At 40.6% G+C, this 10,619-nt stretch overlaps 1 protein-coding gene across 1 annotated transcript; it reads right to left on the reverse strand.

The window, feature by feature from the left end:
- Positions 1–228: 228 nt before the first annotated feature.
- Positions 229–10,202, reverse strand: smyd2b (SET and MYND domain containing 2b). The gene is made up of 12 exons (XM_020647425.3): positions 9,942–10,202; positions 9,098–9,161; positions 8,117–8,227; positions 7,953–8,013; positions 5,712–5,836; positions 5,397–5,464; positions 4,782–4,884; positions 2,689–2,799; positions 2,482–2,602; positions 1,547–1,721; positions 1,022–1,130; positions 229–631 (listed from the first exon to the last, which is right to left on the reverse strand). Exons 1-12 carry the CDS (start codon positions 10,115–10,117, stop codon positions 551–553), a joined length of 1,305 nt encoding a protein of 434 aa, XP_020503081.1. The 5' UTR covers positions 10,118–10,202; the 3' UTR covers positions 229–550.
- Between the last annotated feature and the right edge of the window lie 417 nt (positions 10,203–10,619).

Here is a 10,619-nt window from a genome sequence, read left to right on the forward strand (position 1 = left end):
TTGTATTTATCATTGTGTTAAACATTCAATGCAAACCCATTGTTTCATCCCGGCTGTCTATGGGGAGGGGCGCATTCTGCAGCTTTAACAGACCTCCTGTGGTGAGGCAGCTGCTCTGATTGGACGTTATAGCTTTAACCCTACACACATGTAAACAACTTGACTCAGATGGATGCCAGTGTCCAGCTGACATGTCATTCACAAGCTAAAAGAAACACAAAACCAGACTTAACTTGGAAAACACCTTATTGTCTTGAGTAGAAAGCAGCTTTCACATTGTTGGATGTAACAAATCTGAACAAAACTGAACATTAAATATGCTTGTTAGAAAAGAATCTCAAGACAGTCAAAAGTTCCTACATACAAAACAGTTATTATAATAATATGTTATATAATGGTTAGCCCCCTCCCCCCCCCAAAAAAAATAGAAAAAGAAAATTTGCTTTGGTACCAAAGGGAGTAGAAAGTGTTGACAGTTTTGTAAAGCTCCTTCTTAAATGAGTTAATACAGTTACTAAAGGTCGGCTCTGGTACATTAGCTTTCTCCATTCTATTTTTGTGTCATCTCTTTGCGCAGCTCCTTCACGTACAAGTGATCCTTCCCATGAGCCACCTCCATAATGGCCAAAGCCTGTGTGAGCACAAAGAAATATTAGTTTTAAACATTTTACAGCATGGAAGTACATGAATCCTAGTTCTCGGTATATTGAACCTCATTGATCATTGAAAACTTGTCATCCCATTCCTTTATTAGACACTTTCCTATTTCACTTTCTGACAGATGTGTAGTTTGTTATTCCTACTGACGAGATGCTTCTGTTTAGACAATAATATGTGTTTTACTGAATAAGTAAGTTACAAAAAGTAAAACAGAAAAAAAAACAAATTATTTCCAGGCACTGTTTTTGCTCAGGATTTTTATCAGAGCAGTTTGAACTGTTGTTGACTTGGATGAAAAATCCCTGTAACTAATGTATTTGAGTGTGGAAGTGTAACGTCGCAGTTCAGCAGGTCATGTTACCTTCTTGAGAGCGCTAACACCCTTTGAGTACATCTCCAGTGCCATGTACAGTCTGCCCAGCTTCAGGTACATGGAGGACACATTTAGAGAGTACGGTGGATACAGCTGACTGCATTGAAAAGAGATCAACCATAATGATTACATTTACAGTATACATTGCTCTAAAAGTAGTTTGATGATGAAATGAAACAAAATATCTCCACAAAGTAAGTAATGCATTGTTTTTCTTTTTCTAAATTCTTCCTGCTCGTATGACCTGCATCAACAAACCACCAACTATTCAAAGAGACACAAATGTGACAGAGGCAGAACAAATCCTGACTTTTAGTTCCTAGTATTGGTCAAACTGGAGCCTACAATTCCCACAATCAACCAAAAGAAACTGTAGGGCATGCACTGAAAACTTGAATGAATAAAACTAATAACAACAAGTACATGAAATAAAAGTACATGAAGCGCGTAGACATTTCTGACTTAAGAAAGTTCGAGAAAATGTAGAAAAATCTGATTGTTTTTAAGACTCACCAGTACGGTTTGAGGATCTTCTCTCCGTATCTGATCGCTCCGTCTGCATCCTGCATGTAGAGACAAACCCCCATGGCCTGGTACATCATGTGGAGCATGTAGACGTTAGAGTCGTCAAACACGGCTCCCATCTCATCCAGGCTCTGCTCACACATCTCCAGCAGCTCACTGGGGGGTGCTGAAGAGTCAAGGCTGCATCGACATGAGCTGGAGTTTTATTACATCTTGAAGGGGCCTTTTCTAATACAATCAGATGTTTTACACTTTAGGAAGATACTACTGAATAATGATGTCCGTAGTGATGCGATAGGATGACGTGTTTTGTCATGGACTACAAGTGCTGCACGCATTCAGCTGCAGTAGAATTAGTAAATGAAAACGACAGAAACAAACACAATCCCGTGTAAACAGAAAAGCAGATACAAATGCGAACCAAAAAACAAAACAACAAATATTGCATAATACCCATATTGCACCAGCTCCGCGTAAATAAACAACACAAGTAAGAAAATATAAGAACCCCATGATGCTGTGCAAAACACACACAGCCTTAAGAAACATTATTCAGAGTTTTGATCGAGGTGTGTATAATGGGAGTTTTAAAAACGGTTCAGTTTGCTTCACACTCAGCGTGGAGGATGTGAGACGGGTCAGAGAATACTCAGTGAGCTCGTCTGACCGGGGTGTTGTCTTGCTTTACTCTTAAAAAATGGTATAAAGGAAGAATGTGTGACTTTTTCATCCAGTAGATGTCGCCCTTGAGCACAAACATAAAAAAAAACAAACTGCTGTTCTGAAGCCTCCGCTCTCCTCTCCATGACGGTTTTGTTAAAAGTCAAATCAACACAGTAAAAGAAATAAATCACAACGGTTCATTGGCACATTTTTCACCTGATATATCCAGCAGGTGTGATTGATAACGAATGAAAGGATATTTTTTATGTTCTTGAATGCTCTGAACTCTCTGATGGTTTTCCTCGCGTAGCGCACCATGTTGTTGATGACGTCTGGCTCAATGGGGTCGCTCTGTTTTCGTACTTTTATCTTCACCTTATCCTAAAGTTGGGGGGTAAGGACACAGATCACGATGAAAATGCAGCTTCTACATACACCATGTCTCCCTTAGAACTTCATGTTCTTACCTTGGACTTGCTCTTACACTCCTTGCAGTCACAGGTGAAGTAGTAGGACTCTCTCAGCCTGTTGTTGCGGTCGTCTGTCGGGTAGAGGAGGTCAATGTAGCTGATGAGCACCTGCAGGTGGAAGTAACATCCAAACACATGACACATGAGATTTCAAAATAATGCACTCTCCAGCTTCCGTGTTTCCTGCTGTTTGAAGCTTCCAGTGTGCAGGTTAAAAGGTCAGTCTGGAAATAGCCCCCCAACAGCCTCTTAAACCAGCTGCTGCAGCCCCTTCCTCTCAACTACGCCCAGTCTTCTTCGACACACTGACTATTACAATTAAACTGTCATTGACCTGGTACTGTACACCAGCAGTGATGTCACACTATGCTCATGCCGAAGCCTTCACACGCCTGACTGTGCATTTCAGTTTCACAGTCTCATTTCAAGGGTCAAGTCTCACAGACCTTTCTTTTTTTACGCTAATGTCTCTTATATTCTCCACTGTGTTTTTCACAAAACACTGCTGAGAGACAGAGAGAGAGAGAGAGAGAGAGAGAGAGAGAGAGACAGAGAGAGAGACAGAGAGAGAGACAGAGAGAGAGAGAGAGAGAGAGAGAGAGAGAGAGAGAGAGAGAGAAGAGAGAGACAGAGAGAGAGAGAGAGAGAGAGAGAGAGACAGAGAGAGAGACAGAGAGAGAGAGACAGAGAGAGAGAGAGAGAGACAGAGAGAGAGAGAGAGAGACAGAGAGAGAGAGAGAGAGAGAGAGAGAGACAGAGAGAGAGAGAGAGAGAGAGAGAGAGAGAGACAGAGAGAGACAGAGAGACCACAATCAGTCAAGGTTGTTTGGAGATATAGAGTCTATTTCAAATTTGGGAAAGTGAGGTTATTTGCTCTCTTGCAGAGAGTTTGATGAGATGATTGATAGCACTCTCATCTTTGTATGGTCAACACAAAGAAAACAGTAGCAGCCTTTGAGCTAAGCTTAGCATAAAGACTGATAATAACCATTGAAAAGTAATAACCTGACCTCTTTGGATAGTAACCAGTCTCCTCTGGTTGCCTGGCAACATAACAAATCTGGCAAGGCTCCAAGAAGTAACTTTACCTGACCAAAAGGAAGTCGAGCAAATAATCCCTTTTGAAACCATGACAGGTCTGTTTCCAGTCTTCATTCTGATTCATTTTCTCCAAGCTTTAGCTACATTAAGGACAGATGTGAGTGTTCTGACTGTTCTCCACCAGTACGCTAATAACACAACTATTTGTCTTCATTTAAGGAAGCAGAAAAAACATTGGCTTACAGTTATTTCAACGTTGATACGTTCCTTTTTTTTGTGTATTCACACAAACACACACACACAAAAACATACAGTACACACACACACACACACACACACACACACACACACACACACACACACACACACAGACACATACAGACAGACAGACAGACACACCACACACACACAGACACATACAGACAGACAGACACACACACACACACACACACACACACACACACACACACACACACACACACACACACACACACACACATACATACACATTCACATACAGACACACATACAGACAGACAGACAGACAGACACACACACACACACACACACACACACACACACACACACACACACACACACACACACACACACAGACAGACAGACACACACACATACAGACAGACACACATACAGACAGACACACACACAGACAGACACACAGACAGACACACACACACACACACACACACACATACATACACACATACACACAGACACATACAGACAGACACACACACACACACACACACACACACACACACACACACACACACACAGACACATACAGACAGACACACACACACACACACACACACACACACACACACACACACACACACACACACACACACAGACACATACAGACAGACACACACACACAGACACACACACATACACACACACACACACACACACACACACACACACAGACACATACAGACAGACACACACACACAGACACACACAAAGAAAAAAAAAAACTAAACAAGACCCAATCCCTTCTAACGGCAGCTGTCCCCTTTCCTCACTTCATCTCCGGGCTTCATGTCCTTTACAGCCCGAATCTCAGCTGACGTGCCGTTATATGTGACTATGACACTGGGAAGACAGCTGTGGTTTATGAGAGCCACACTGTGGAGACAGAGACAGGAAGACGAAAGGAGATGGACGGGATTAACATTTCTCTTTATCTTTTCTTAAGAAGCATTAAGTTATAGCGGTGAGAAAAGTGCAAACTTATTATTGCACATAGCTGTGACATAACCACATCGCTTTGAAGTGGTACGAGCACCATGCTACAAATAAACTTACAGACCTCTTTATCACCTTGGTGGCAGGCTGGAAATTGCTAAAACTAGCTAAGAGGGCAAATTCACCTTCTTACTTAATGGCCACAGCAGGAGGGGGAGATGAACCAAATGACCAACAGGTGAAGAAAAAACACTAACCTGTTTAGTTAGAAACTGATAATATGTGTAATGCAGATAACTGTTGCATATTGCTGACCTTTTGTGTAGCATGCAATGGCTTCAAATGGCTCTCTTTATGCTCTATGTTTTGGAAAAAAAAGAACTGTTCACTATTCTATACTTTTACCGCAAGGGCACAGAGTGAAAATGTGCTCAAGAGTTTTCCTTACTTACTCTGGGTAGACTGCAGTACCCATGTGGGACAGTTCATCATCCTCTATAGTGAAACCATTACAGGCAACCTGATGAGTAAAAGTCAAAGAGAAGGGAAAGAAAACATCTCAACAATCTTTACTTGTTAAGCACAAAGTTTTTTGTAACTCACAATGTCTTTCTTTTTCTTATAAACTCCAAGGTTTCATGGGAAATAAGGGACATGCAAATTGTCAGGATTACACAATCTTTACCTACCTCATAAGAATCAGATAGAGGAGTAAGAATCAACAGATAACATCATCACCAGCCATTCAAGGGAGTAGGTATAAGTACCTGGGAGAAGAGTGTAAGCAGGTCTTTATGGTCGGGCAGGTCCAAATTTTTGGAGCAATAACGATGCAGTCCGGCAACATCTGCCTCGTTCATCTCTCTTTTCTCATTGTCTACGTCCTCCATGTCTGTTGGAGGAGAAGGAGACAATTTAATTTATGATTTTGTATATTGCCCTAGCACTACAGTTGTACTAGAGTCAAATTTACTCCACACGACATTGTTAGTCCACATGTTAGACATTGATTCCCTATAATATAAAACAGGTGAAAAAGAAGCTAAGCAGTCCTGATGTGGATATACCCTCTTTGCATAAATAAAATGTAAGTTAAGGTAGAAAAAAAACGTAACTTCATGAAGCAAGTGAGCAGTCACGTTGCAAAGGCTTTCAACTAACTGAAGCCACCTTTGATAAAACTTGACTTTAAACCCTGTAAGATATAAACTTTTTTACATCCTATTTCTCTTTTACACTGACTGCTTTTCATCAGGTTCAGTCAATAAATATCAATAGCAACTGTAGACAGACTTGCATAACAGCTTTCCTTCATTTGTCACTCTCATGATGCCAAAATAGAAACACACTGTCACCATGGCATCTATTTGTGTGTGTGTGTGTGTCTTATCTCTGGCCTGTAACACTGGAGTCAATTTATTTTGGTAAATCAGACACTCATACTGACTCAGTGTTTCATAGTGAACATGAACTTCAGACACAGACTCACAACATCACAAACAAACACAGGAATGCTGAAAATACTGTTTCTTTTTTTAAGTTTACATTGACAAGTGCTTCTTTAGACTTTTGGCAACAGGGTACCCAATTTCCTATATTATTTAAAATGCTTTAGGAAGTTGTTTTTTTCTGTTAGGGAGAAATAAGACACCAAGAGGAAGCTGCAAGGTGGGCCAAGGTGGTTTCCTTTGGGTAAGCAGGGACAGTGGACACAGTGGGACAGTGTGGAGGAGGAAGATCAGCTGGAAGGATTTATGGGAGCTACTTATGACATCCTTCCAACACCAGTAAATCTTCACAAGCGGTTGGGTAAAGATCCTGGATGTGCTCACACTTTCAGGCCAGCCTCCATCAAACACACATGGGTGTAGAGTCCGCCTCGCCCAGGGACGTTACATCAAACCCCCTCTCTGTTCCACAGTTAAGCATACTCTCTTACGAGGTGCTAGCACATAAAGGATAGTCACATGTTGCACTGTGTTTTACGAATTTCTGTGAAAGGACAACTTCATGTAGCCTTGTCAACCAATGTGCCATAAAAGAAAAAGATGTAACAAAACTTCAGCTCATTTTGACTTATTCTATCATGCATATAGGATAGTACATCAGCAAAGGGACACACACTTTTCTATGTGTATAGATAGATATTTAGTATCATCACAAGAGTACTCTTCCACTTCCATAACAATATAAGAATCACAATGGGCAGAAATCATCCTTACAAAACACATAATTAAACTAAACCGCCAATACTATTGTTAGAGATTTGTGTGTGCTAGCAGTAGCTAATGTAGCCCATAGCTGCTAGCTTCGTTCCAGGATGATGAAAGGGCTAGAGAAGTCTTGAACGTCTATTATTTCTAACTTCCCGTCCCTTCTTTTAAACCTTAGTTATTTTCTCGCATTTAGCACAAACCAAGGCTCACTCCTCATGCAGCATCACCAGGAGCAAACAACACTTTTTACTGAATGACTCACATACAGTTCCCAATAGCACTTTGATCTGTAACCAGCGGTGGAGTATACATACACAGAAAATCCAATCATATGTTTTATTAGTTGTGAAAATTTGGTTGAAATACTTTTTTTTATGATTTAAACTGAATCTATAAATTATTTCAATACCATCAACCACATCCAACTCAATTTGACAAACAGGTACTCATGCAGTCAGCTCTGTGTGTGTTCGTCTAAAGTGCTGCTGCATCTTGTTCAAGTTGTGACACTTGTTATGTTGTCTAATGGCCGTTGGACCCACATCTATATGATATATATAGATGAGAACAAGGGGGGGGTTCTACTTCTTATCTGAATGGGCCATGCTTTTTTAAGAGGGATATCTCAGGACACTTAGGACTGAAGTACAGCCATAGAGTCTCTGAATACTTCACTCTGAATCTACACAGACCCATTCCACAGAAGTTTTTTTTTTTAGATGCCCCCAAAAAAGAAACCAAAAGAAGACCAAAAAAAATAATGTGTGTGAGTGAAAAGATGAGAATACTCACGTGATTGCATCTCTTCTATGAGCAAAATCTTCTCGGAATCACACCTTTCTTTCTGTGTTTTCTGTGGAGAAAAAAAAAAACAGGCAAGATTGACAGAAATGACCTGAGTGAACTTTACAGTGTGTAACAAACAGCACTTCAGAGGTACACTGTGCCTGTCCAACCTTCTTTGCTAGGATCCGAGCCACCAGGCGGGACATCTCTGACGGACACCAGTTCTCTCCGAATGCAGTTATTGCAGAGCACTCCAGCTTGTGCATGGCCCAGTCTGATTTCTACACAAAACCCACATACATATTAAAACCAGCAGATAATAAAAAAACAACTCTGTAGTCTAAAGCCCATTCATTTATTTACAATTTAGTTTCCACTAGAACGAGAAGCCTAACAGGTGACATGATCATCATGAAGGGAAGTGACTCCACTCAGAGCATCTTGGTACAACACAACAGAGTCAGGGTAGACCAGTCAGCTACTATAAAGCCTTATGCCTGACACAGCTTTACATTTTTAGACCTCCGTAATTAACAGTCAAGCAAGTTTTTAATGTGGGTACTAGTAGGGGTACTTTGGGATAAAGCAGGGGTTTATTCCAATTGTTTCTTATATGATAGTATAAACCTTATATGTTGTACAACCCCCCCCCCCCCCAATTTAGATATATGAAGCCCAATGTAAATGAGGGTTTGATGATCCATCTTTGTATCTCTATTTTCAATGCAGGTTAATTTCTCTAAAGTGTCAATGGTGGCAACAAATATAATAATCAGTTTACATTGTGCTTGCCCACTCTAAACAGGAAGCCATATCAAATACTGGATGAAATGTAAATTAAGACAATGGATTCAATGTTGAAACAAGGAAATAAAAATGTTCCCCAGGCCTATAGGTTTTATTTTTTCCAGGGAAAAGTTGGAAACAGTGGTTTGAAGCTAGTGTACATATGAAAAAAAAAGCTGAGGAAAAGCTGAAAAAAAAGTTATTTCTAAAAGCTTTACTCTGAAATAAACTGTATTGGAGATTAGTATTGCTGAAGGCTGCAGGTTGCACTAAAGGGACATTTTAGATATAATTTTAGAGCTAAACACTTAGACAGTATTCAATTCATTACAAAGCCATCTGCACCTTCCCATACTGTTTCCTACCTGACATTTCACATTGCAGTAGAAGGCTTTTTTGCACTTCCCACATCTTGCCAAGTGCTCTTTCCTAAAAACAACAAACAACATCTTATTAGGTTATGGATAATGACCAGAATAGGATTAAAAAGTAACTGAAATCTTTACGCGCCCCTGTATATCCCCCCCAGACACACAAACAAACCACTCATGAGTGTGGTTGGTGTGTATATTGGACATTGAAACATAAGGCTCTGTTACAGGAAAGCAGCTGGCGGTGGCCTGTCGTAACTGATAGCAATTGAGACCTCTAAAACATTCTGTGGTATTAATAGAGCTGACCTCGTAATTAACCAGCTGTCTTTATACCACACTGAAACGGTAAAGCAGTCCATAAGTTCACTCCACCAAAAACTGGGTATCTGTTTCGAGGCTTACTAAAGTCTATAGCTGCATGTTTAATCCATTAACCTGTCATTGTGGCACGTGTGATGGCATAATAAAACAATATATTAATTGTAATTTATGATCAATTCACTAATCAAAACAAAATAGCTAGACTTGAAATACATTCTATTGAGTTGCCATGATGCCAGTCAGACAACCAAATCAGTTTCCCATGTTCAGCATTCATAATGGGGCCAGAGGGAGGGATTTAACTAGCCTATGTGGAATATGATATACATGAACCTCCATTCAGAAAGATGAGCTACCAAAATAGAATTGAAGGAGTGACACATTTATGTCAAAGACTCTACATAGCTTGGGCTTTGTGTTAGGTGGTCAGTAAGGAACTCAGAAATTAAAATAATGCAACTTTGAAATACCTTGTCACGGTATGCTGAGATATTAGACCTATACAGTGACTTACCTGGTGAGGCAGCATTCACAGTAGCTGCCTCTCTCCTTCACTGACAGCACATAAGAGTAAGCCTGGCTACAGAACAGCAGCTCTCCCAATTTAAAGGCTCTGGTAACGCGAAGTCCTCGCCCTTTTCCTGGACTTTCAAACCTCTCGACCCCTGCGATGCCACTGCCACCCGTCATTGTAGGCTACCTCTTTCGGGTCGTCTTCTTCCAAAAGTGATCCCTCACTCTGGAGGACCCGGGAGAGAAGAGGTGGGATGTGGCACTGGCACCCGCAGCTACAAGTTAAGGGGCGTAACCCTCCCCCATTAATAGTCCACACAGCCACATTCAAAAGGCAAAGGATGCGCCTGGTGGCTGTCTCATTCTGTATTCTCGTGACAGACAACTTTTTCCCTGCTGGCCAATAACTAAAAGAAGCCCTTAACAAAGATTAGGAGCCTGCAGTCTTTCTCTGTTACCTGCCTATAGAGACAACAGATGGAAACTAGCACTTCTGCTATAATCTGGCACTTTTTACAGCTGTAATTGTTACAGCTGTTCATTAATATGCACTGTCCCAAATAACAAATAAATAAATGAATAAATAAATAAATAAATAAATAAATGAATGAATGAACAAATAAATAAATAAATAAATACAGTTTCTGGGAGTTGCTTCATTTAGGTTATGGCAACGAAA

Source organism: Labrus bergylta, chromosome 15 (genome assembly GCF_963930695.1).
Source record: "Labrus bergylta chromosome 15, fLabBer1.1, whole genome shotgun sequence".
Taxonomy (NCBI): domain Eukaryota; kingdom Metazoa; phylum Chordata; class Actinopteri; order Labriformes; family Labridae; genus Labrus; species Labrus bergylta.